This window comes from Triturus cristatus, chromosome 10, assembly GCF_964204655.1.
Source record: "Triturus cristatus chromosome 10, aTriCri1.1, whole genome shotgun sequence".
In the NCBI taxonomy this organism is placed as follows: domain Eukaryota; kingdom Metazoa; phylum Chordata; class Amphibia; order Caudata; family Salamandridae; genus Triturus; species Triturus cristatus.
In genome coordinates this window covers 886,884,083-886,911,334 of record NC_140593.1, presented here as the reverse complement: position 1 = coordinate 886,911,334, position 27,252 = coordinate 886,884,083, and the positions used below count along the sequence as shown (strand labels likewise).

At 44.9% G+C, this 27,252-nt stretch overlaps 1 protein-coding gene across 1 annotated transcript in view; it reads left to right on the top strand.

Moving 5' to 3' along the window:
* The window catches only part of RARRES2 (retinoic acid receptor responder 2), a 51,161-nt gene that overhangs the window by 6,011 nt on the left and 17,898 nt on the right, over positions 1 to 27,252 (top strand). Inside the window, exon 2 of the mRNA XM_085628609.1 lies at positions 24,160 to 24,264. Coding sequence (XP_085484735.1) covers positions 24,160 to 24,264 — 105 coding nt within the window. The remainder of the gene's footprint in view (positions 1 to 24,159; positions 24,265 to 27,252) is intronic.

Sequence of the window (27,252 nt, the reverse complement as noted above, 5' to 3'; positions counted from 1 at the left end):
CTTTTCGTCTACCAATTTAATCCTTTCAAGGACTGGCAAAATCATTGACCTAACGATGTGCTCTATGTGTGCCAATGACCCATAGACACCCTCATTAGAAGCAGGAGTTATGGTTCCAGTAGGACTACCTGTAGTGATAGTTTTAGTAGAACGCCCTTGGTTATCATTGGGCCTTACAGGTATCCTTTTTTTTATGGGAGGTCTTTGCTTAGGGATTTCCGAATCTTGGGTTTTAAATAGTTTAGGTTCCCTCCCTTTTTGTACAGCTTCTATTATTTTCCTCTTCGAAGCCCCACCAGTTCTTACTCGATTAACAATACGTCTATTAGTTGTTTTGAGCAGAGGGGTTTTGCTCGTTAGGGGTGGCTCTCTATATGGCCTCGTGTCATTTTGATTATGGTGGCAAATATTCCCATTTGCTGGCAAGGGTGGGGACCTATCTAAAACGATAAGGCTCTCACTCTTGTTCAATGACGTACATAGGGAGAGGGCTGAGTCCTCCAAGACCACTGGATTGGTTACTGGATCGTATATCTCTGCGAATGTATCCTGGTGCTGTGTGATTGGTATGTGTTGCGCACTAGTTACACTTGTTGCAGATAATGATGTTACGGGGGGAGGATTATTTAAAAAAGGGATGTTGCGGCTACCCTCAACTCCTGGGAGACCTACATAAGAGTCCAGAAATGTAGATCCAGGTGAGACTATTGGCTGTTCGTCAGAGGAAGGGTTTAGCGAAGCTAGGCGCATATTAGGGGGAAGTGATAAGCGCCTCTCTGTGCTCTCTATGGCGGTTACAACAACGCCTATCGTTTTCTGCAACATCCTATCGATCGCAGTCAAGCTCGGCAGGGGGACCTTACTGCCTTTATTCTGCATTTCTATAGATCGTTTCTTCATGATGGCTTTTTTCCCCATTAGTCAGGTGCCAGATCAGTCTCCTAGACGGTACAACAATGATACAGTGATACCTTGTCAATAGGGACCTGGTTGAGCAGGGATGTACCTCAGTAGATTTTAGGGAGTGGGCCCCAGCCCAGCCTCCTCCGGCCCCGGACGGCCACAGACGGTCCCGCCCTTGTCCCGGGCTTCTCCCGGCGCTACCCGCGCGCGATCCCGCGACGCGGGAGCAGCACCGTGATTTGAAGCGCCTCCTGGCGCGAAACGCTCGGTCACGTGATTCGTGACCGCTGGGGCACCTGGGTCTTGTGGTTTTTTGGCAGCCGGTCTCCCCACTGCGGCCGCACGAGATGGAAGTGCAGCGGCGGGAGACCGGGACAGCAACAGGTGGCAGGCAGCAAGAAACAGTGTCAGGCAGGCAGCGCAATCCTCAGGGACAACCAAGTAAGTGAAGTCAGAGACAGGGAACCCGCTCTGCCGCAGCAGCACTGTGATTTGAAGCGCCTCCTGGCGCGAAACGCTCGGTCACGTGATTCGTGACCGCTGGGGCACCTGGGTCTTGTGGTTTTTTGGCAGCCGGTCTCCCCACTGCGGCCGCACGAGATGGAAGTGCAGCGGCGGGAGACCGGGACAGCAACAGGTGGCAGGCAGCAAGAAACAGTGTCAGGCAGGCAGCGCAATCCTCAGGGACAACCAAGTAAGTGAAGTCAGAGACAGGGAACCCGCTCTGCCGCAGCAGCACCGTGATTTGAAGCGCCTCCTGGCGCGAAACGCTCGGTCACGTGATTCGTGACCGCTGGGGCACCTGGGTCTTGTGGTTTTTTGGCAGCCGGTCTCCCCACTGCGGCCGCACGAGATGGAAGTGCAGCGGCGGGAGACCGGGACAGCAACAGGTGGCAGGCAGCAAGAAACAGTGTCAGGCAGGCAGCGCAATCCTCAGGGACAACCAAGTAAGTGAAGTCAGAGACAGGGAACCCCAAGTCTATTAGATGTAAGTCTCCCTTGTAAGGTGGGTCATACATTTCCAATACTTATTGGCGCTGTGAAGGACTTGCACGGCCGTATCGTCCAGTGCTTAATTTGTGCAGGGGCTGCAGGTGGCGGAAACTGGCACTCATTCTTGGGAACCTTCTCGTATATGTCATCATCAGACCTTGACTCACAGCAAGCGATAGAGAGACAGAAAAGGGAGAAAGTAGGAGGAAGATAAAAATTTGAAAACATTGACTAATTGAGGAAGACGAGATGAACAAAGAAACAGCAAGAGGGAGATAGGGACAGGAAGTGTAGGGCGGTGGAAGAAAGAAGCATAAGGTGGAATTAAGTTTAGGAACCCTTGGTCAGCGTGTAAGCAGTGCGGGGACGGGCCCCTAAGCAAATTCTTGGGCCCCTAGAATTACATATATATTTTTTTTACAAACTAAGCCCTGCTTCGAGCATACTCTCTAAACTGACTGTTTTACGTCTTAAATGTGGTCGGTCTGCTTTGTATAGCCTCTAATAGATTTGTAATATTTTGGAAAATGTGTTGACGCTTCCCTGAGCTGGAGCAATACGTCACCATAAATACAGGCTGTGCCTGTTCTATTAATAAATGAAGTAGTTTCTCCATAGGTAATGATATACTGTTCGAAACCAGGATCTGTCAATCACTGCTATTTTTGATATATCTTGTTTCTGGGTAATGTAGCATTGCTATGTTATAAGATTTTTACAGCACAGAGGGCGCCATTGAATCGATGTTTGTGGCGCTGGGAAACGTATGTACTGCGTGCAGACCCCACCACTGTCAAAACCTACCTAATCAAGTACACAGAATTTGTGTATAGCTGGCAGGTTAAAAACACACAGGCCTAGGGAGACCCAATAAAAGCACACTCTGAGTAATTGCTGTTCTTAGTAAGCTGAATATGGGGTGCCTGCTTCAGGCTGGAAAGTATAGCAACTCTAATTTATATCTATGTATGTATGTTTGTATGTATGTATGTATGCATAGGGTTATGTGGAACAGAATCCCTGGGTGATCTTTGGGTTACGTGGATGCGTTTACATCACAGGTTCCCTTTAGTAATCCGAATGAACGACGGCGGTGTTATCTGTCTTCCTTGATTTGAGTGGTGACCACCACTCTCTGAGACACAGAACATGTCCTCTTTCGTGTGATTTGTCTGGATGTATGCTGCAGTAGTTGTAGTAGTGCAGTTTGATTGAGGCCAACCAGTTCCTGTCTGGGGTGATTTGTCCTTGACATTGGATCAGAGGGTTTTAGGAAGTTCTGACAGCCTGCATCTGTTTTCTTGTATGAGGGACTGATAGGTACTCCTTAAAGGTCTCGATTCTAGGTGTTTGTTGGAGACTTATTTTTTTCCCAACATCTATATAGAGAGGGCTTTGGATCAGCTGTTTGTTTTGGTAAGACTTATTGTCTCCAATCCATCACCTATATTTAGAGTGGGCTTTGGGTCAGCTCCTTGCTCATGAGTGGGTGGCTTTGTTGTCTATTTTACTTCCCTACTCCTGATTCAGTCGTTTTATTCCCTGTTCTTGTGTTTGCCCAGCCTAAGCGGATTTTGGTCTCACAGTGTCTTGAATGGATGATGTATCTTGCACTGCTGACGTCAGACCTGGCGTTGCCGTGCATTTGAGAGAACATTTTCCCACCCCCTTGCTCATCATCATTTTGCTCAACTTTGGCTACTAGCCACACTCTCGGCAGGCAGCAATCTTACCACGTTTTTTGACCATTTCAAAATGGCTGCTCATGAGTGCGCATGTGCAAACATGCATGGGTGTACCTTTCCGTTTTATTTATTTTATATGTGTTGTGTTTTTCTTTGTAGGAAGGCAAAGGGATTTTATTGAGATGAAACTAGTAGCTCCATAAATTGTTGAGGGCTTTGATTTCCTTAGACCAGTGCACCTCCCCTTCTGTAAGCTCCAATATCCGATTCAAACTGAGGCCCCCAGATGATGGCAAGGATACGGGGAAGGAAAGCTCTGATAGCATCAGCACAAGGTGCCGCGTGGGCCCCAAAGTTAGAGCTCTGCCAGTCCATTCTGTCGACAGTGGTCTGGCTGCGGTGGATTGACTGCTTAACTCTCCCACTCTTCTGGTGGCTGGCAAAACCCCCGTAGTTTTATATTTTGACATGCTGCCCCTTTTGGAGTTCAAGAGAGGAAATGATCTTCCCTGAAAGCAAGGGGTTCATTTGCAATCCCACTGTTCCTAGGGTCTACAATATGACTCCCAAAACCCCCTATGATACGTTGCATATTCATCCTAGCACAAATACCATCCCACAAAATTTGTTAACTAACATACAGCTAGTAAATTGGAATAAAGCTGGAATCAAAGCTAAATTTGCTGATGTAGACTGAGGAGGATTCATTGACAAATGTAACATTTGTTTTTTCCAAGAGTCTTGGGCAGTAAATAAGGTCTATAGGCAGGGTTTTACTACATACAACATCGAAGTTATAGCTTCGACAGCAGGTAGGCCTTTGGAAGGACTTACTGTATGGATTAAAACAACCCTTGATTGCTTAATCAAGGTTATCAAGATCGATTCTGTGTAGACCTTCTTGCCCTTAAATTGATCCCGAAGTCAGGGACCCCATATTTTTGGGTCAACATCTATAACAGGTCATCTTCTTTAATTAACCCTCCCAACCCCTGAAATCTTGCGGCACACTTTTAGAAGTTCACGATCACGATGTAGGACGTTACGTGGTTATCGCAGGTGACTTTCATACCACATTTGAGCCTTATCCACCCATGTCAGAGCAGACATGGTGAGAGGATGAATGTAGGGGAATCCCGCAACATTCTAACCTTAGGGAAAGTGTCAGGATGAGCGAAGCTGCCCTGCAGGTAACAGGCAGAGTTGTATCCCATGGCTTAAGAGTGTGCAATGGCCGCTTTGTTTCAGACTTTACCAACCTTTAAGAGAGGGGATTATAAAAGTAACATCGATTATATATTGCTAGATGTCAGCGTTTCGCATGAGATGGCTAATATGGAAGAGTTTGAATGCCAGGACAGCGACTATTATCCTTTCTCACTTAAATTGAAGGGGTCCCAAATTAGGGACGTGTCCTGCCTTTGATACCAACATCTAATGCAACAGTCCTGAATAATAACAGGCGAAATGGGAAATGAGTGGACATCTATAAATCTGAGAATACCCAGAAAAAGATCTATAGAATATTCAGTGCAGCACTGACAATATTTAAAGACCAGGACCGCACACCTCTTCAGAACTTGGCCGTTCACAAAGATGAGTTTTCAAGTTTGAAAACATTCTGTGAGAATGAGGTTAAAACCCATATTAATTTTCCCAAAGTTGATGAATGGTTTGACCATCACTGCAGAGTGGCAAAAATTGACTTGATGAAAGCCCTAAAAAGTAATATGAGGCCTGATATCATAAGTTCCAGGCAGACTTATGCCAAGGTAACTAAGACAAGCAAGACCCAGTGGGAAGACAAGATTTGGGAGTACCTGCTGGAAGCAGGGAGAGGAAAGGACATTAGATTGTTTTGGCATCTGGTGACCCCTAATGGACACAGGGATTATTCCCGCCTTAAATGTCATATCCCCGCGGGGGAGTGGGTCAAGCAATTTACAGCTCTCTATGCAGAGCCAACACCTGAGGAGAGTACCCACGGCCCTATGACCTTTCTTACCACCTTGAGAACAGTAAGTGAGCCAGTGGACTTTACATTAGAAGAAGCCCTTAATGCGTTGTATGCACAGAAAGAGGGAAAGCTCCTGATCTTGACAGTATTCCCTCTGATATGTTTTGCTCTGACCCTATCATCTGGGGCAGAAATTATTGCTATTTTAAAAAAGGGACATAGACAAGATACAGGTAATATTACCCCTATAACTCCAATCGATAATATTCAAAAGATTTGCAGTTAACAACTTTTGACAACATTTTGGGAATGGATAAGGTCTAACAATGTGTTGTTTCACTTTCAAGCAGGTTTTAAAGCCAACACAAGTACGGTTGATCAGGTCCTACGGTTCTTGACCACAAAGTGAAAAACAATCGATATTGATTGATGTTTGTTATTTGTCATATTTGTTAACTTACAAGCTGCTTTCGACCTTGTTCCCAGGGGTAAACTCTGAGGATCCCTGGGAAAGCTGGGGCTCCCGCTGGTATATTGTGTTTAATCCAGCAATTATATATAGATACTTTTGCTAGCGCCAGGTGGGGTCCGAGTGGTGTAACAACTGGATACATTCCCATCAGATTAAATGTCCGCCAGGGATGTGTCCTGGCACCCACACTATTTTTTTATTTAGTAATGGATGCGTCAACTATGTTTTGGACTGTGAGAACAACGCCTCTAAAAGGGCTGAGTCCAAAGTGCCGGGTCTGCTCTTTGAAGAGAACACTCTTCTTCTCTCTAAGACCTTGTGGTGTCTAAGCACCCATTTGGGGAAATTTAGTTTATTCTGCAAGGACGATGGCCTAGAAATAAACAACAGCAAAACTAAATATATGGTATTTAGCCACCGGAAAAAGTCCAGGGGAATGTGGTTCTAGAGTGTACCAGTTTAGATAGGGTCTCTGAATTTGACTGCCTAAGCGGTGAGACTCAATGACTCCCACAGTTTGACCTCCCACATTGGAAAAAGCTTCCTAACTCTCAAACATAGAGCTGGATCCATTGTAAGGTTTGCCAATAGGGCCGCTTCATACTCTCTTTCACCGGTATTAGATATATATAAGGTCCAAGCGCACGGGGCAGCTCTATACGGGGCTGATTTGTAGGACTACTTTTACCTTGATTCACTAGATATAAGTGAAAATGATTTTATTAAATCTTTGCTGAGGCTCCCGAAAAGTGCCCCATTGCTCCTGTTAAGGTTTGACTTTAATCTCAGAGAAATTTCAGGCATAGCTTGTTTAAAACCCATCTTACATTGGGTCAGGCTCTGGACAACAGAGGAGCTGGCCTCGTACAAAGATTGCCTCTGAGACATAGTGGCTAACCATCTGGCACATACGTTCCCCTGGGTATTGCATGTAAAGACCTGGCTGGCTAGGCTAGGACTGACCGAATATTGGCTCTATTCTACTTTAATACCTAAAAATGCCTAAGAAACTGTCAAACATTGCTATTAGAATGCTGCCTTTTGCACCAGAATCTCAACTGTATCCACAGGCAGTCTCACAGACTCGTACTTGTCCTTTAAATGTGCCCCAAAATTCAAAGAATATATGGACTATGCAAGTACTCCATTTTCAAGAACACTTTTTATTAGGTCTCGTGCCTAGCGTTGTAGTGCGTAACATTGCTCGCGCAGCACGAGACCTCTTGTACGGGGTTCTGAAAGCTGACCACACGCTCGTGCGTGTGATCAGGCTTTCGCCGGGTGCCATTGGCTTTAGCGTGGTTTTTTTGCAAAAATAATGCACGCAAATGGGCAAAGGTGGGCGCATGTCCCGCCTTTGCTCCACCCATTCCCATCGGTGTCTAGCACACGCAGCAGCGTGCGTTCGCATCACTGCCGCGCTCCCTAGCCCCCGCTCCTCTGTGGTGCGCGCGCACCACTGGTTTTGATTTCCGCTCCGCTGTGGTGCACGTGCACCACTGATTTCGATTCCCTGCTTGTTAATTCTGGCTGTTAGTGTGCGTTAGATGGGAATATTTGGGGAAAAGTTAGAAAAAATAAATAGAAATATTTTAGGCCAGGAAGAGATTTGTACCGTGCGCTGGCAGCGGGGCTACAGCCAGCTCTCCCCGGGGACACTGGGACGAGGGCAACCTCCGCAGAGCATCGGCAGCAGGAGAGGGCCCTATGGGTAAGTTACAAATGATGCGCACGCCTCAGAAATCAACAAACAATCACTGCCACCATCGGGAGCACAGAGCCAGGGTCGCAGGTCCACATGCAGCAAGTTCAAGGGATGCTGCTCGGCTCAGTTTATTCTCCTCAAGCACCGTTATAACAAAGGCAGGACAACTGGACTCTGTTAAACTTTGGGAGCCTGTTGCGCTCGGTGGGGCTCGGGGCAGCATGAGGCCAGGGTGGAAGCCCCCCTTCCCTGTGGCGCCGGGGCTGTGACAGGAGCACGTGCTTCCAGCTTGTGCCCCAGAGGCTGATAGAGCGACCAGCTCATTTATCACCGAGGACGAGTCCCGATGAATGGGACCTGGCACCAGGGATGCCCGCGGTGTGCATCATGCTTAATTCACGCCCACTGCGACCCGCTGCCTGGACGGATGGAGGCGGGGAGTGCCCCACAGGTCTGAGAGTGGAAACAATGCCTGCCCCCCTCCCCGCGCTGCCTGGCACCGCTGCCCCCTGGGAGTACCTACCCCTCAGTCTCTACTCCGGAGTCCACGCAGTCATCCTGCTCGGCTCCCGCCTTGTGCTCCATGCTGGGGGTCACCGTCCCATGCCAGTCAGGCAGCTCTGGCCGCCGCAGCACCCTCCCATCCCTCACCCCCTGCGCTACTCTGTTGTTCTTCAGGGATTCTCTCTCTCTGGCGAACCCTTTCACCCGCGACTCCAGGCCCCGCCCTCCCCCCTCATGGTCACCCCTCCCTCCTCGGAGTCCCCGCCCTCGACTTCCTCATCCCAGCCTACTCTTTCAGGGAGCTCTGACGGGAGGTGTGTGTATGTTGGTATCCCAGGTATTCGGGCACTCACAAATGACAAATCAGTAATTGGCAATTACTTTTTCTTGCAAATGCGTTATTTTGGGAAATAGTGAAGGGTGACTTTAATTTCACAATTTGATGGGTTATCTAAATTTGGACTTCAAATATGTGCTTGGATTAAATGACTTAAATTCTGAAGAAGAAAATATGTAGTCATTATTGTTAAATTGAATCCGACCACAGAGATCATTTACCTTAAGTAATAAGATGTGTTTTTTTTTTTTTGCTACTTGTCAGATCTCGCATTATAATTGGATCTCGTTCACAGAAAGCTTTTAGCTGTTTGTTTTTGAAGAGATATTGTGGCTGGACCATTTTACTGCACGTCGAAGGCCTTGGTAAATGATAACAAAAAGCAAATTTTAGGCATTGTCCCATCACCTCATAAAGCAGTTTGTTCTCCTCAAATGGACACTGTAAGTAAATAGCAATTGGGAATTCATTGGGGCAGTGAACACTACTGTTAACAATGCCTATTTAGCCTTGAGTACACAATTCATGAAAGCTTATGGGCGAAAGCAAGGCATGTTGGTTTTTTAAGATTAAAACGTCATTTATTCTTTGAAGACATCTACAGTTCTTTGCTCTGCTGTGACTTTGTGTCCTGAAACTGGTGTCATAAATAACTGATTCCACAGGGAATATATATTGAGCTACGATTATGAAACACACCTCTCCTGTGCGCATGGAAGTTTGTACAAAGCAGGCTATTTAAACAAGCAATAGGTCTCACATTTGTTAAAAGTTAGAGCTGTTAACGTTGAAACTGACAATGTTTTTTATTTTAGCTTTTTTACACCAATGGCAATAGCGCTATGCAAATATACTTACTCCACTGCAAATAAAAAAACAAAAGTAAAAAACATTGGCATTTACAACGCCAACAGCTCTAACTTTAATAAGTGCAAGACCTATTGCATTGCAAATGTTTTTTTATATTTAGGCTAGGGATTTTGCCAATCGCATCCTTCACTTGCTCATGGAACAAAAAAAAGATGTTTCTACCAACTTATGTCCCATGGGCTGCCAAGATGTTGAAAATGAAAAACATTTATTATTCTTTTACTGTGCTTATGCAAAACAGCGTTCTTGTTGGATTTCTCCCCTTTGCAAACTCTTTAGGCTTGAAAATCAGCACAAAGCCCTGAGAATCTGCAAGTCAGATAACAGGTGTAGCATTGTATATTCGGTCGCCAACTACTTACGCTCAGTGATAAGTGCTGGGGATCTCGTCAGGAAGCACCTTGTACCAGCCCTTTTCTCCTGTTAGTGCCACCTAAAACAGAATCAACTAATGAACCATGAAAGTAAGGAGAGGATGTGGCATAATGGCCACAGCTGCCAACTTCGGAGGAGGAAAACCAGGTTCAAGTCTCGGCGTCGGCTCATCATCCTGTGATTCTGGGCAAACCACTTAATCTCCCGCGCTTACCATAAATTAATGTGTCCTTAATTGGTGCTCATGAAAAGTGCCGGTGTTGTTGATTAAGTGCTGGTGCTGAGCACAGGAAACCACCAGCTCAAATTAAGCACGGCTTACGCTCAATTTGGCACATTAGATCAAAGGCTGTTGGAAAAGAAAATCATGTTAAGGGAGTGTTCCTAATGTTTTTAAAGTCTCCTCTTGTGTTTTTAATGCACTGTGCACTTTAAGCCTATCTAAGATAGACAGTCTTTAGGTTGCCTTCAAACTGTTAGCATTTTTAGGGCTTTCTGGGTGGCATAGCAGACCCTTTCCAAGCTCATTTTTAGGACTCTCTTTGAGGGTTTTGTCTCTCTGGTAATTGTTTTAGCATGGAAGTACTCTATAGTGTTTTTTCTTCTGTCAGTAGATGTAGCACGATCTTAAGCTATTTTAATTCATTTGTATTGAAATGAACTGTGTATTTTATCCACTATGTATTTTATGTAATATCCGTATGATACTTACTGTTCACTGCTATGGTTCTTTGAACCAAAATAAAGTTGGTTGCTGATGATATGTTGGCATGTGCAGAGTGTGGTGTTGTCGGGTGAGCTGCAGTGATGTAGTAGTGAGTGACGTGTTTCTTCTATCTGTTGTCGTAAGGAGTAATGTTAAGTAGAAGAACCATCCAATGTAGTATGGCGGAGTATCTTTTGTAAAGTGTGTGAGATGGTGATGTGACGCATTGTTGGGTAATGTGATTTGGAGTGCCACTGTGATGTAGAGTATTGTGTGCTGTTTGGCAGAAAGGGTATGTTGATACATTTGATGTTGTGGTGGGATGATGAGTTTTGGTAAGGTGTAATATGCTGTAATACAGTGCACAAGGGTGTGGCCTAGTGTTGTGATACTGTGCTGTAAAAAGGGGCATAATGTGGTGTGTGGTGAAAAGAATGAGTGGATTTTGTTTATCTAATATTAGTACTCCACATTATGGGTTCAATTTTCATGACATTCCATAGAAATTACTGGTATTGTTTTGTGGGTGCAGCAGAACAGTGCCCTGACATTCTTTGGAGGTGCTGTGCTGTAGATCATTCTACAGTGTAGTGAAAAGGCTCTGATTAGATTCATGGTGTTTTGCATGTTGTGAATAGTGTGAATGTTATGATCTGCTGAGATATGGTGTGATGTGATCTGAGGCTTGCTTACTTTCAACTTTTTTTACTCACTTTAAACTTTATTTTGGCTGTAAGCTATAAAATCACATTGAATAAAACATACATAAAATATTTGGCATTTACAGTATAAATGTGCACAATTCTGTACAATAATATAACCAATGAAGCAACCTATGACTCCTTGCAATGAAGGGGTCTCCTACAGCGTAAGGATTTAATGTGAATTGTCTGGCAGTGCTTGTACCTCCCTAGGTCTAAATTATTTGTTGACATAATTGCAAATCCAGCTATCCTGAAGCTAAGTGAGCGTGGCTTTCTGGGCAATAAAATAGGTAAATCACCTGCTAAAAGGTTAAAAGAATATAAAACTCTAAAATCCTGTTATACAACAAGTATTAGCCTTCCTATTCACCAACAATTGTACAGCTGCTAAGGTTACTGTTCGCCACTAAACAAGTTTCTTATGAGGAATACTTGACCTGTACCTTATTCTCCACACAATCATCAGAAAATAAGAGAGAGCAAAGATTGACAACCTGCATGTGTCGTATCTCAGAATCTTGAGTGCTTCCTTATGTTCCCTAACTCACAAATTCTGACAGAGCTGAATAATCCAACACCTCCTTTGAGACACGTAGATTGGGCAGAAGATAATGTGCTCAATGGTTTCTTTTTGATCCCCCACAGGCCGGGCAATGCAACTCCTTTGCCCATAGTACACGCTACCACTTTGCAGTAAAGGCCCAGACAGGCAAAGTTCCATACCGGAACTGCAAGTAGACACGCCTGGCTGGAGGAGGTTCTATTTCATCCAGGAAGTCCTCTAGCTTAAAGGAATCCTTAGCTGTGAGATAGGCATTTGTTAGAGTTCCATGGCGCGAGGCTATGCATGTGATTATCTCTATATTGCCAGCATGCAGTTTTAATATGTAATTTGCAACTAGCCCTGGCCTAGACCATGGTATTCCATAGACTCTCAAGGCCGATGGCTATTAATGTACCCTTTACATGCTTTAGCCATGGAATTCTGCTCGAGCCCACTTGGGACAAGATTTCCTCTAACCCCTGTCGATAAGCAGATAGCTCCTGGGTGACCCAGATCCTCCTCCAATAAAGTATGGGGCACAGTGCCTATTTATCTGAGATATGTCTGGCCCCAGGGTCCAGTCTAAGTGGGAGCAAAGGAGTGCTTACTGGTAAACCTGATGCATCTTGAGGGGGTTCGGAAAGGAGTGATGAACTGGGGTGAGAGTGGAAGAAAGGTGTGGTATGCGCTAGGGTGTGATGTGATTTTGTGTTGGGTTTTGGTAATTTGCTATGATATTGTACACTGTTGAAAAGTGCATCGTCTTATGGGGTGAGGTAGGTTTTAGATAGTGGGCAATAGTATGGTATGTGTGATATGGTCTGGCCGGGTACTGAGTTAAATATTTTGGTGCTGGAGTGTAAAGAAGAATTTTGTGACATGATCAAGTACATTCTGTGGAGTGGCATTTGGTAGTATGGAGCAATATAGTGAATATTCCGTGGAGTGGTCAATGGAAGTGTGATGTGCTGAGGTATGGTAAAATGTATAGTGGTGAAAATAGTTGTGCTTAGGCGTGGCATGACGGTGATGGCCGATGTGGTGTTTTGTGTCATGCGAGGTGTGGTATGGTTGGATTAGAGTTAAATTTTGTGGTTTTATTTAGTTGGTATAGACTGTGTAGGACTTATGCAAGTTGTGTTGTCAACTCAATTTATAGAGTTTGGGTAATGTGTGGTATAGCATGGACTTCAACAAAATGATGTGTTTTTGAATAGTGTGACGTGGTGACCTTAGGAAATAGGGTGATGTGATGTTGTGCGTTGGTTTGCGGTATGTACTTTACTTTACTTTTAACTTTATTTCGATTGAATTTACAATCATAAAAAGTACATTTAAAACATTACAACATTATAAAAATTCAGTTTGCTCATTGACTGCTAAGAAAGGCAGGCATTTTACATGTAAACACTAACACTCTAAATACAAGAATAATAACACAGTAGTCAGCAAAAATTCGGTTTGCTCATTGACTGTTAAGGAAGGCAGACATTTTAAAAATAAACACTAACACTCTATATACAAGAATAATAGCACAATAGTCAGTAAAATCTTAGGAAACAGTTGCCAATAGTTGAGAATGAGTTTTCAAGCAGGCTTTGAGAAAGCAGGCTACAGTTTTGGCAACGTACGGGGTGTCTAAGTATTGAAGTGCCAAAAGGGCCGGTCTGCATCTTCTCAGGCCTAAGTGTCGGAGCAATGGAACCAGCCATCGTTTCCGCGGAGATTTATAGAAACCGCAGAAAAAGGTTACGTGCAGGGTTGACTGGCGAGTAAGACCGTCACAGGGACAATTTGTTAGTTCCCGTGACCAGTCTAAGGGCACAGGCAGTGAGACAAGGCGAAAAAATACATCAAACCGAAATCTGGTTAAAACATACCTCTCATAATTTGACAGAAAAAATGACAAATAAGGTTGAATGCCATAAAAAGATTGGACCATCGTTAAATGAACATTTGACTTTTTGACAAGTTCCGAACACAAACGAAGATCGCTTAAGTGGTCAGCACATAGCTTTTTCAAAGATTTTCTGGATATACCCAATAGAGATTCAGGGTCAGTGAAATAAGCAGGGTGATTCAAATCTGTCAAAAATTTTGAAACATATAAGAGCCAAGGAATCTTTTTCCAGTGGGACAAAGTGAGACAGTCAGATATTAGTGACCTAGTTAGATGGCATTGCTCCTGAGTCCATATACGGTGCCATAGTAGAATCGACTGGTAACTAATGATGTCAGTCAGATACTCCCAACCGAGTTCCACATGGGTGCCGAAAGTGGGAGCACTACGAGGGAGGGCTAATATGTATTTCAGAAAGTAATTTTCTATAATTTGTAGCTCGTCTGCGGACACATAGTCCCAGACTCCGGCGCCGTATGTAGCCACACTCATGCATTTAGCTTGGTAGATCTTCAAAAGCACAGTAGGAGCGGGCTTACCCAGTTTCCTAGAGAACGAAGTCAGTGCGGATGTTGTGCGTTGAAACTGCAGTTTTTTGCTGGATATGGCAGGTTTCCAGGACAGGTGGTTATCAATAAGGATACCTAGATAGGGGTAGGTAATGGCAGTTTCTAATCTGGTCTTCTCAATAAAGAGAGATTTACATTTTTGGGCTCTCTTCCCGATATTCATAACGAAAGTCTTGGACTTATTGACTTTAAGACCAAGGGAAGACATAAATTCGCAGTATTTTTCTAGTTGGATCTGAAGTTGATTAGGTGTCCTTGCTAGGATAACTGAATCGTCTGCATACAGTAATGCAGGGATAGGGCGGGAGCTTATGCAGGGGAGATCTTTGCTATCAGCTAACATCGCTTGCTCCAGTCCATTAGTATAGATGTTAAATAGGAATGGAGCAAGGACGCATCCCTGCCTTACGCCTTTTTCGATGTTAAAGGATTCAGTAAGCTCCCCTTTAATACCGTATCTCACACAAGCTTTTGCATCCGAGTATAGCTCTCGGAGAAAATTCAGCAGTGCAAGATCTATGCCCAGATTTTTCAGGATCGCCCATAGCTTGGAATGAATTACGCAATCAAATGCGGAACTCAAGTCCACATAGACTAGATGAAGTTTACCGCCTTTGGCCCCAGCGTATTTGCCTATGAGTAAAGTCAGATTTAAGGCCTGTTCCACAGTGCCCAGGCCCTCCTGGAACCCAAACTGTAAGTCAGTTAAGATCTTATTCTCTGTGGCCCAGTCCCTTAATCGCTCCAGAATTAGTCTGCCAGCAACCTTGCCTAGGGAATCCAAAAGGGAGATGGGCCTATAACAGGCTGGGTTGTCCCGATCTCCCTTTTTAAAAATGGGCAGGAGCACAGAAGTAGACCAAGAGTCAATAAGGCCGATCTGGGTAACCGCAGACATGACCTGTGTGACAATTGGAGACCAAAGATCTATGTTGCTCACAAATATGTCTAGGGGGACCCCGTCTGGACCGGGCGCCTTACCGGTCTTTGAGGCAGTCAGTGCTGTGATTATCTCCTCTAGATCGAAGTGGAGGTCAATAGGGAAGATGTTATTGCTAGTGGAAGCTTCCGCATCTGGTCTGGGAGCCTCGGTTGTCAAGGGGTTGTCCCCGAAGATCTGCGAATAGTGTGCTACCCATTTATCGGCGGGTACTGCCACATCTAGATGTTGTATCGCAGATTCATCAGCTAGGAAAGGGGCCTTAACTGTTCTCCAAAACATGGTGGAGTCCTTGGTTAGAGTGCTCTGGTGTAGTTGGGCCCAGAGATTATTTTTTATTTCCCGTTTACGGGATTGCTGTGCCATCTTGTAGTTTTTCCTTAAGGAGGCGATTTGTGGCCGGTCCCTAGTCTGATTGTGTAGAGCATTTTTCAGTGCACGCTGCGCTTTACGGCAACGGGAATCAAACCACCCTCTTGAGTCCTTATCATTATCGTGAGTCCTATGGGGACGGGTAAGCTCTTGTCTGATGACTTCTAATATCTTGATAAAGCTGGAGAGAGTCAGCTGGGGGGAAGATGACATCTCCAGACACTGGTGGATTAAAGGAAGGGTTTTTTGGATAATCTTACTAGTGATCTCTGTTGGGTTGGTCATCGTCCACTTAACAGTGTAACCGTTAATTTTATTCATCTCCAGAGAGTGCTGCGCTAAGAGGCTTGTTTTTGGGCAGGCTGAGGATGGAGTATTTAATGCTATGGTTATGCTATTTGAGTAGTGGTCGCTTGAGGGGTCTGTGCCAGTTGTAAATTGCTTCAATCGGTTGTTTAGAGATTGAGAGCATAAAATAAAATCGATGGTTGTAGTAGCACCTCTACCATGAAAAGTCGTCTTGAACTCTACAGCAGGACATACTGAAATGTTCGCGAATTCAAGTTCTAGTGCGAAAATACAGGTATTTAGTGCGTGACCCACTGTACTGTGGGTGAAGTGGGCCAGGGGGACATCATGCTCGTCTAAAAGCCCACAAATACCTTTGCTATGATTGTTACACAAATACACATTGAAATCCCCACCCCACACAATATGACAATTTAACTCTTGACTCATAGCTTTTTGGTCTTGTAAATACAGGGTAATTTCCGACAGAGATTTTACACAGTCGCTGGGTGAAGAGTTATTATACATATTGATGAGATAATAACAGGAGTTATTGTCTGGAACTATTTTAAGGATTTGAAAAATTGACGAGACTAACGGAACTTCCGTGATCGTAAAGGGAATTAAGTTGGAAACATAGATGGCTAAGCCGCCCTTGGATCTACTATGAGTGGACGGTAAGGAAGGGAGGTGAAATGTTTTAAAACCCTGAATATGAATAGGGTCAATTGCCCAAGTTTCTTCTAGGCAGATTAACTTAAATTTGTTAGTTACTTCCACCCAAGACTGAAGATGGATTTTCGATCTTAAGCCAGCTACGTTCCAGAATAAAATTGGAAGGTCCTGGGTTGATGAAAAGGTAGAATTTGGAGGCTGAGGTTCAGCAGAGGAATCTGGGAGTTGGAACGGAGACTGAGTGGTTATAGCAGAAAGAGGAGGGTTGGGTTTAGGCTCACTGGGTTGGGGAGTAGTAGATTGTAGATTGGGGAACGGGTCTGCGGGGGTAGCTGACATGGTGTAACACGAAACCTGGTGAGGAGAAGATGACTGCTGTTGGGTCAGGGTGTACTGGGGAGGGGAAGACTCAAACTGGGTACCATACAAAGATGACGAGAAGGAGCCAACCGCCCAAATGCTCTTACAGGGGTCTTTTGGGTTAGGAAAGACGCTGTTGTAACTGCTGTCTGTCATGGGTGGAGATGGTAGTCAGTCCACCATATCCAGGCAATCATATCGATTGGATAGTAGTGGACCTCTCCAATTGCTAAGGTGGCCTGGTGGTGGGTTGCTAAAACCATACCCCGACCACTGGTTTCGGTCTCTGATTCCGCCCCAGTTTCCTACCCTCGTCCAGGACCACGGATGGCCTGCGTTACGTCGTGTATTAGGGGGATAGAAATACGACAAATTATGGGTAGCTATCCCTTCAGTAGAGATTTGATCACCCCAGGAGCAAATATGCTCGACTGTATTTGGATCTTCAAAATTTACTATAATACAGTCGCCCTGTGTGTTTTTTGGTAGGTTGCCTAACCAAGGCACTCTACGCACTGTAGTAACTCTGTTGTCCATAAAGATTGGAAGCGGTCTATTGTTGGACAACCAGAAGATTACTTTATTTTTTAGGGACCAAACCGGTTCATCTTGGTTTGGGGGGAGTTCCGGAACCCCAGTCATTATTACTACATATGGAGAGGCCTCAGGTGGGAGATGGATAGGGGGAATCCTTCTCTTACGATTATTGGGAATGGTGTTGAATCCAGTAGCATTATTGGATTGGACAGGAGCGGGAGTGGGGGCAGTAGAGGTGAGAAGGGAAGAAGGAGGGTTTGGTAGGGAAAGTGCTGTTGGTTTAGGATTGGTTACGGGGCGGGGTGGTAGAGGATTAGAGGATTTAGGAGGTGGTTGCGGCTTGTTTGTAGATACTAGGGAATAATTTTGAGTAGGCTTCTCAGGGACTTTTTGTTTATTAGAATTCGGGTTCTGCGCGAAGGTTCCAGGTTTTAGCGCTTTGGCGTTTGGAGTTTTTGAAGTAATGGGCCTGCCTGTCACCAAATTAGGATCCTTCTTGTTTCCTGTACTTTGGGATAGTGCAAGGGACAGTTGGGTAAGTTGAGACTGAACCATGTGTAAGGCCTTTTCTATGGGTTCCAAGTGAAATTTAAATAAATCGCCAATTCTGGTGAGCAATAGGCTGTCGTTGGTACGTGCGTTGATTGTAAGATTACCATTCACCATATCTCCTCCGCTGTAATTGCTACTTGAGCTGGTGCAGCTGATGTTCAGATCAGCAGGAATAGAATCCACTATTTGAACATTTGACAGTGAAGGAGAATGATGGAGGGATGAAAGGTTAGGGTTTTGCGGGGGAAAATTAGAGGCAAGAGGAGTTGCAGGGATGGTTGTGACAGGAGGAATGGTGGAATGGGGGAGTTTAGTGGTTGTCTTCCTCTTTGGTTTTTTAGGGATAGCTCCTTCTCGTATACCCCTAGCCGTTGAGGAAGAGGGGGTGTTATCTAGTTGAGTAACAAAAATAGCAGGAGATTTTTCCAGGAATAGATGGGAATCAGACAAGTCCAAAGATGCAGAAAGGTCCACTGTGCAAGGAACAGTGTGCGTTTCTGCATGCACTGTCACTGGAGGAGGTAGATCAACAGGACGTAAGGGGTTTTTTGCAGTAGCCAGTAGGCCCATCGAAGAGCGTCTGGCAATCATCAGGTCCTGTGAGATCCTCCGATCCAGTAAGATAATGCCCTGCTCAATAGCATCGTTGGCTTTAGTTATAAATTGGTCAATTGGGCCAATGACCTCGCCAGCGGATTGAGCCTGCTTTTTAACTGTGTTCCTAGTGGTTCTCGGGGACATTGTACCGAGAAAATTATTATGATAGTGAGGAACAATGAATATTCTCAAGCCAATAGTAAAAAGTTAATGTGAAATGACAATGGCAGGATATTAAAACACGAACTGCAAATGGGGTGGCCCAGTCCAGTCCTGCCCGGTCTTGAACGGGCTTAAACGGGCCCGCCCTTGGCCCGGGCTTCGCCCACGCTTCTCCCCGCGCGCGTCCCGCGTTGCGTTTGGGGCTGGTCAGTTTATAATAAGACAATTAGGGGGCGTAGCCTCCGGGGGAAGAGGCACCAGCTGTTGGATGTAGGTGCTGCTGGTCCTCGCAGTCCCCCGGTGAAGCCAACAGGTAGCCCTGGAGTCTAGTGCACGCTGGGAGCATGCAGGCTGTCCGCCGAATGCGGGGAAGCTCCCACCAGCGGCACGACCCTTCGTAATCAGAACAAATGGCAATGCGCCCTCCGAGGGCAGCGTTCCGTGATCCTTCCTTGGCAGGTAGAGTGATTACAAAATGAGCGGCACCCGCGAAGCGGGTGTCGCGAAAAGTAAATAGGCGTCTGAGGGGGGCGTGGCCTCCGGGGGAAGAGGCACCAGCTGTTGGATGTAGGTGCTGCTGGTCCTCGCAGTCCCCCGGTGAAGCCAACAGGTAGCCCTGGAGTCTAGTGCACGCTGGGAGCGTGCAGGCTGTCCGCCGAATGCGGGGAAGCTCCCACCAGCGGCACGACCCTTCGTAATCAGAACAAATGGCAATGCGCCCTCCGAGGGCAGCGTTCCGTGATCCTTCCTTGGCAGGTAGAGTGATTACAAAATAAATAAATAAAACTGGCACTTAACTTCCCTACTCGCTGCAGCAGAGGAAAAGGGGGCGGTGACGCGTGCTGGGGCGCGTGACTGCTTCGTGCTGCGGTATGTACAATGTTATGAGGTGTTTGGTGCTGGGGTTGGTGCCGGCTGTTGTGGAAGGGAGAGCTGTGTCGTGAAGAGGTTGTGCTGTGCGGTGTGACAGTGTAAAGTAGGGTTTACATTATATGGTTTATATTATTCTGTTTTAATACACCGCAACTGCCGTGCTTTAACTTGTGGTTGGCCAGAGGTTGCTGGTGGTTGGCTGGCGCTGCAAAGTGCGTAGTTCCACAGTAATGCTGTTAGTGTGTGTCTATTTTAATGAATGATGCCTCATTGCCTGGATGTTGGTGTCCACCACTGTTAATGTCGGTTGCTCTCTTTCCCAGGATCCAACTTTTGTAAAAGTTAATATACATCACTGTCCTTGAGTCAGTGTATGCTTCCTTGCCTCAGTTTCAGTGAATGTGTTTGTCTTTCCATGTGCAGGTAAAACTGCATACTTTTATTTTTAACAAAACTTTACAGGAATTTTAATATTGACTGCAAAGTACAGTTGATGGTTGTTCTTCCCGCTAGGACAGAGCTATAAAGAGCTTGAACAGGTACCTACCTATGAGGGAGACCTTGCCTCCTATTCTTTATATTAAATACTTCCAACAAGATCTGTTGTGTGGGTTTTCCACTTTCCTCTAACCGAAACATGCCATACACCCAGGCCCGGCTCCAGGAATTTTTATCTGGATGTTCTAACAGTGCATTAAGGTGGGCCATGGCGGACCCAATTTTTGTCGCTTCTGGAGGTAACCTTCAATCCCAATATTATATCATATTTACTTCCAACCAGATACCATGATGCAAACATGATTAGATGATGTGTGTATGGAGAACATGTAGAGGGTAGGGTAGTGGTAAATTGAGCAAAGGTTAATGTTACGGTATAGGGTTGGATAGTGGTAAAGGGATGTAAGGGTGAAAATAGAGTTTAGGGGTGGGTAGTGGTAAAGGGATGTAAGCATTTTGTGTGTTGTAGTCTTAGTTTGCTTCTATCAAATTAATTAGACAAACACCCGGAATAGCAATGATTTGTGAGTTCAAAGTGTAGGACTGGAAACAATGACCGTAATTACATGGAGGGAAGTCGTCAACCTACACACAGGCGAATGCTTCAGGTACCTCCAGATTTGCGTAGAAAAAAAATCCTAAATGGAATGGGGTCTAAATAGAACTTCTGGAATAGGGATTGAAATCAGCAACTCTCCAGGCTGCAATCCTCTTGTCCTCTGCACAGGAGGGGACTCCATATTATGTGGAAGTGTTAAAACGCATTTCTACCACCTCAGACAATTGAGTTAAAGGAGTAAGAAAGAGAAGCAATAATAGGTTAATATAACAGAAATCTGCAAGAACTGGTAGCAAAGCAGAGACTCAAAAAGTGAAAATGTTCAGAAGAAAATCCTCAACATCAAATATTCAGGGTCTAAAAGAAGTGGGTGAACTCAGGATAACTACGGTCTACCTTCAAAGAGCTCCTATTCCATAGGATTGAGGAAGTCATTTAATCATAAGTACCAGATGAGGCCGCTCAATAAGATGCCACCTTTCATCCCAGACAGAGCGGAATCTGGTTGCGGGCAGCGTTGCACACAGCCATCTGAATCATGCCAGCTCACTCTGGGTTAATCTCTCCTTTAGGGTCTAGGCGATTCAACCACACTGGTCTGCTGACCCCACAACAGTTCTGAGAAAGGTGCATAGTGTTCTCACAACACGAGGCCTCCAATAGTTGAGGAAGAAGTCAGAATGTTTGGCTATAATTATAAACTTGAAAACAAATGTCTAAGGTTTCATTTCAAAGAATTTTCATCCCTAGTATCTGTTATTGGTGTAGCCAGTGTGTCATGGGCCTAGTGCAGGAAAGAAAATGAGCCCTCTATTTGAACTGTGAAATACCTTAATAATCGGTAATCTGTGACCATCTCTTGCCTCTGGGCCCTAGTGTTACTGCACCTATTGCACTCTGGTGTCTCTTGTCTTCTGCTTACCAGGGTACCTGTCCTACTGGGTCAGTCAGACTGGGACCAAAACATCGGCCCGGGAATTAAAATAAAAGTGGCCTCCTTAGCGAACCAAATAGTTAAAAAATGTGGCCCCTATTTGCAGATCAGGCCAGTTTTGAACTCGTAAAGACACAGTGTATGGGTATTTTTCAAGGTATGGGAGACTGCATCAATTTGTGTTTACTGCAGGCGATATTTGTGGTAATATCGGCGCAATCAACAGTAAAAACCATTCAACCAGACCATAAAATAGGTCCAAAAACTGCAACAACAAAAAAACACGCATTGACCTGTCAGACTAGCCCATCGGGCACTACTTGATTGCCCTATAGGCCAGTCCGATCCTACTGTCCTATCCTTACCCCCAGTGCTTTAAATGGGGGCAAAATAGTGCAGGCACTCATTTAAATGTGGGGAGTGGGCGGGGCTTGGGGGCGGGGCTTAGGGCAAGACATGCCGATACTTATTGACTTCGATACTACTTGCAGCACATACCAAAACACATGGGAAATGTCTTTCAATGAACAAAGCAGGTTTGTTTACTTATAACAAAAAACACGAAACCCAAACGCGGCGATATTTCAACTTTTCGTTGTTTTGTAAAATGTGCAACATAAATTTTTGCTGTTCTCGAGTGACACAGAAAGAAACAAGCAGACATGCACCCACAAAACATTCCACACATTTCCTATAAAATAACTTCCAAGAGTGTCTCTATTGTCTCCCCCCTCCCCCCCCCCCTTTCTCTCATTTTTCTCAACAATCACAGGCAAGCAAACATAAGCAGACACTTAACAAAAGAATCGGTACGCTTTAAAGCCATTTGAACCTGGTTACCTCCCATGGCTTTCTTAATTACGCTATCACTAGGCTGCCTCGATGTCTGTGAACACCGAGATGGTATGCAAATGAGCCCACGCTGAATTGTTCAGCTGGGCTCGGTGCAGGTCTATAGAAGTGCCTTAGTAATCAAAAAAAGGCCGCCAGCGTTTCATGAGTACCGGTACTGTTCTCGGCAGTAGAGAAGTGCCGGTACTCCGAGTGATAAATCTAAGAAGTGCCGGTACTCAGTACCGGTGAGTACCGGCCCATTTAAACCACTGCTTACCCCAACATCCCTAGCTTCCACCCAAAGTATCCAATCTCTCTAAAATAGATCACTTCCTCACCGTCTATATCCTGTAGCTTAATATTCAAACATTTGGGGGTGTTACATTCCACACATAGACTTGCTGGATAGCCTGTTTTATGCAAGCCTCAGTAGAATTGTAATATCCGGGCTCGTACAAAAATCAGTAGCATCACCTAGGGCCGGTATTTTTCCCCTTTCATACTTAAAATCGTAAATATAAGAAGAATGCAATTTAAAATGTGTTCACATTTCCACATGTGATCTGATTGATAATTAAAGTAAACAAAATCAGAAAGGGAATGTTTAAAATGAAAACAAATTATTTCACATTAAGTTCTATTTATGGATCATGTCCAAACCTTTGCTGAATCTCAAAAACTTAAACAAATGGTCAGTATTTTTCAGTGGGAAAGATGTCAGCCCGACCCACACACCAGGCATGATCTTATAAAACAGTAGCTGCAGGGCTCAGGAAAGGTGAAAGGCTATCCCTTGCTTAATTTCTGTTGGAGAGAAAAGGTGAGGTTCACACAGTAGCATGAGTAACAGGATGTAGCCCCCAAACGGCAATAAAAGTTGCACTATAGCCGAAAAAACACAGAGCAGCTGGAAATCCAAATCACCCTTTTCGAGGAGAGGAAAGGATTTATTCCCCTCACCGTGCCCCTAATGTGCCTTCACTAGTGGGTGGAGATAAAGCCACCACTCCAAAATGAAATTAGGGATTGGGTCTCCTTCGAGGCGGAGACTCTGGCCCAATCGCATATTTCCAGTACCAAAGAAACAGGAACTGGAAAACACCACAATGTTCAGCGGACGGCCCAGAGCCAGTTAGAGGAATTTAGCAGGTGCATTTTTCACTATGACCGGAAGGGCCAAGGGTCATGTTTGGGTGGGCCTGGCACACCCGGCCCACCCGCTAGAACCGGGCCTGCCTACACCCCTGTACACCCCACCGACAACTATGATTAATGAACACGTACATTGAATTTTCCCTGTATGCAACTATTTTTACAGCCGTGAAAAAGCCAAAGCTAACGGCTAATAGTGCTAACGGCTAAAACACGCATACACTATTTTTACAGTGAAAAAAAGAAGAAAAATGCTATATGAGTCATAATCTCCAAAGTATAACATTTGTTGGGCACCGCCTCAACTTTTATTGGTACTACACAACTCGTATTGGTACTACACAATTGGTATTTGACTACACAACTCGTCTTTGTACCACAAATCCTGCAACGCTTTACAATCAATCATTAAAGCATTGACGTCAACTACAAAAGAACAGGTATCTGGTCCTCAAACCTCTCTGTATTATTTTAGGACATGTTTTCACTTCAGTGGCCCTTGATGCGCCAAGTCTGTGAGTGAATTCACCTGATTGGATGCCTTTTGGTTTAATCGACAATGTAACATTGATGAAAGCTCATCTTAATTCTTTACTTTTCAGGAATTTTCCGCTGGAACATTCGTTCGTCTCCAACTAAATCTCAAGCAAACCGCTTGCAGCAAAACCAACCGAGAGAGAGCGGACTGCAAACTGCTCAAAAATGGGGTATGTATCCTTCTGTTTGTGTTGTGCGCCCTCTACTGGTGTTTTGATATATCGCGGACTTGCTTTCGCTGTTCCCGTCTCATCTCAACAATCTGTCGCCCTCTTAGCCCTTTCTCTTCCCGCCACCTGCTGTCTCTGGCGCGCGCCTGAACACCTCCCCACTCTTCTCAACAACCAACCAGAGACACCTCCTCCAGTCTCCAGAAGATCGTTGCTCCTGACATAATGGCGGTACTGGATGCGGGGAAGTGTTGCTGTCCAGGTGTCTGCTTTCCCAGCGGTACAACCGGAACACAAGCATCATGCACACACAGACCCCTTTCCTTACTACCAGTACACCAAAAGTTAATAAAGACCCCTCCCTCGCGGCGGCTGGGTTTATTGAAGCTTTCCTTTATTGCAATATTTGGAACTTTCAGAGAAGCGGTGTAACATTTACATTACCTGGTAACTAAAGCCAACCTCAATGCATTTAATGCAAATTAATATCGAAGTTAGAACTTAGAAGTGTAGCCCGTGGTGACAACATATCACAGTTTGAAAGTTACCTTGTGGGTGTTTTCAATCACCAGGCCACAGGAGTTAACTGAAACTGTAGCTACAGCATATTGCGCATACTCACACTTGCTGACTTATTTTCAGATTTCAACAAGGAGGTAATTTCAAGCTCCAACGGACCAGAAGTTAAAAGAAGTCGATAGTATTACCGTAGATGGGAGGAGCTCGTGCAGCAGGTGCTGTGTCCGGTACCTCGCGGGTTACTTCCGGTCCCTGCGGCAGGCGAGCAACACCCATTGGACTCAAATGATATTGTGCTAATATCCCACACCTTGGGTGGGATTGCTAATGTATGAGTTATTTTACTGATAAGGCCATGCCACTGGAAACTTGCCGCAGTGGCTGTCCTTCACCCAGCCACTCCAAGCCTGTATCTGAGGATGACTTTTACAGAGCTCCTCTCCAGATCATCATTGGTGGTGGCAGCTGATAAAGCAAACCCTGGACTGCTCAGTCACCATCCTTTAATATGATTGGCTCAATGCTAAGGATAGCTACCAGTCCTAGTGCCCTGCTAACTACTGAATGGCCAAGCCAATCACCAACCCTGAGTCCTGGGATCGCCACTACTACATGACAAGCACTATTTCCTGCACTTGAAAAACTGATATCCTCCATGGGGGAGTATTTACAGCATGCTCTAATTTTTACTGATCCTGTAAACTACACAGTCTTACCCTTGCCAGTGGCGGTCATGGAAACTCACAAGGAGCAAACCCTTGCAGACCTCAAAACCCATGGGTAAAAGGACTAGGGGCCAGATGAACAAAAAAGTCAGTTTGCAATTTCCTAATTGTGAATTTTCGTGATTCACAATTAGAAAATCGCAAACACCCATGTACAAATGTGTCTTAGACACATTTTGCGATTCCCTGTGGGTCACAAATAGACCTACCTACCTAATATTCATGAGGTAGCTCTCGCTTTATGACCCATTGGGAATGGCCTGCACTCACAGGGATGGTGGCCTGCTGGGGTCAGCAGATCACTATGTCTGTGAATGTTTTTTAAATAAAGCAAATGTTTTTGTAATGCAGCCCGTTTTCGAGCCAGTTAAGCTAGAGATCATACTTTGTTATTTATTTAGAAGATTTATTATCACTGATGTATAACCTTCTTCAGACTTTCTTCTGATCTGACTCAACTAAACACCTTTCTGAAATAAGCAGCTTTGCTTCAGGTTAGGCTAATCTACCCCACTCCAGTCACAATTTGGTTGTCTTAAATTCCCATATTTCTCCAGGTTTCTTAACTGTTGCTAGTTCCAACACATCAACATTGCACTGGGTATTCCCAACTGAATGAATATATTAATTCTGGGTCTTGGTAACCCAGGCAACCAAAGCGTTTGTTGCAACCACAGGCTTCCCAAGAGAACTGCTTTATCCATTGTTCACTCTCTGTGCCCACAATAGGATTTCCATTGGGTGTCAAACATTCTCAACATCCAATCATGGACAGCGTTAGACTTCCCTAGGTGTTGCCGACTCCGTCTCCAAAGTGTTGAGAATTAGACAAACTTAAAATACATAGGGGCTTATTTACAAGCCCCTTGCGCCACCCGTACGTCACTTTTCCCATGTTAAAAGTGATGCAAAAGTGGCGCAAGAGGCTTGTAAATAAGCCCTATAGTTTTTGGAATGCCATCGTCTAATCTTCATGAAGTTTTCACACTGCAAGATTACTGATGCAGTGCTACAGATCTTTAAGGAAGGTGTTCTGAGCTGCCCATATCACAATCCACATTGCAGATTATAATGCAGCTTCATCATCTTCTTTTGCAATAAATTCTCAGTAACCCAACGATCTGTCATTGGAGCCAAAACATTGCAGGCTCAACCACTGCTTAAAAAGAAAATTGAAGTAGGACAGCAGATTTGTCCCCTTTTGTGTCCTCACCAGCAGTAACAGAAAGTGCATTTGCTATCCTTTTCTTTTCATAGCTATTTCTTTGTTTTTGTAATTTTTTTGCACTCACCCTCCATGCTGTATGATGACAAATTCTGGATTAATTGTGCCTGCAGAACACTCCCTCTAGTGACAATGGCAGGATTTATAAAGCGCAGGGCTCCTGAAGGAGTGTCCCGGCTCACTCTCTGCCCTCACCACTAGCTTTTTTGTCTCACTTGCCATTTTACATTTTTTGCCTTCCCTACGTGTTCATTCCACTGAAGTGTGATGCAGAAATCTGACTCCCAGCGTGCCTGATCCTTGATTCCCTGGTCCTTTTCTTCTTGATCGAACCTCTTCTGGTAGCCTAGGGGCCCATGCTCCCCAGATGATCAACAACTAAGCAGCAGTAATGATTTGCAGAAGCCCCTATTAGTAGAGACCATCTGGGTAGCCTGGAGGTCTCATAGAGTTGCTTGATTTGCTACCTGATGGTAAATGCTATGGGAAGAAGCACTCCAGATGCCATGGTCATCTAGC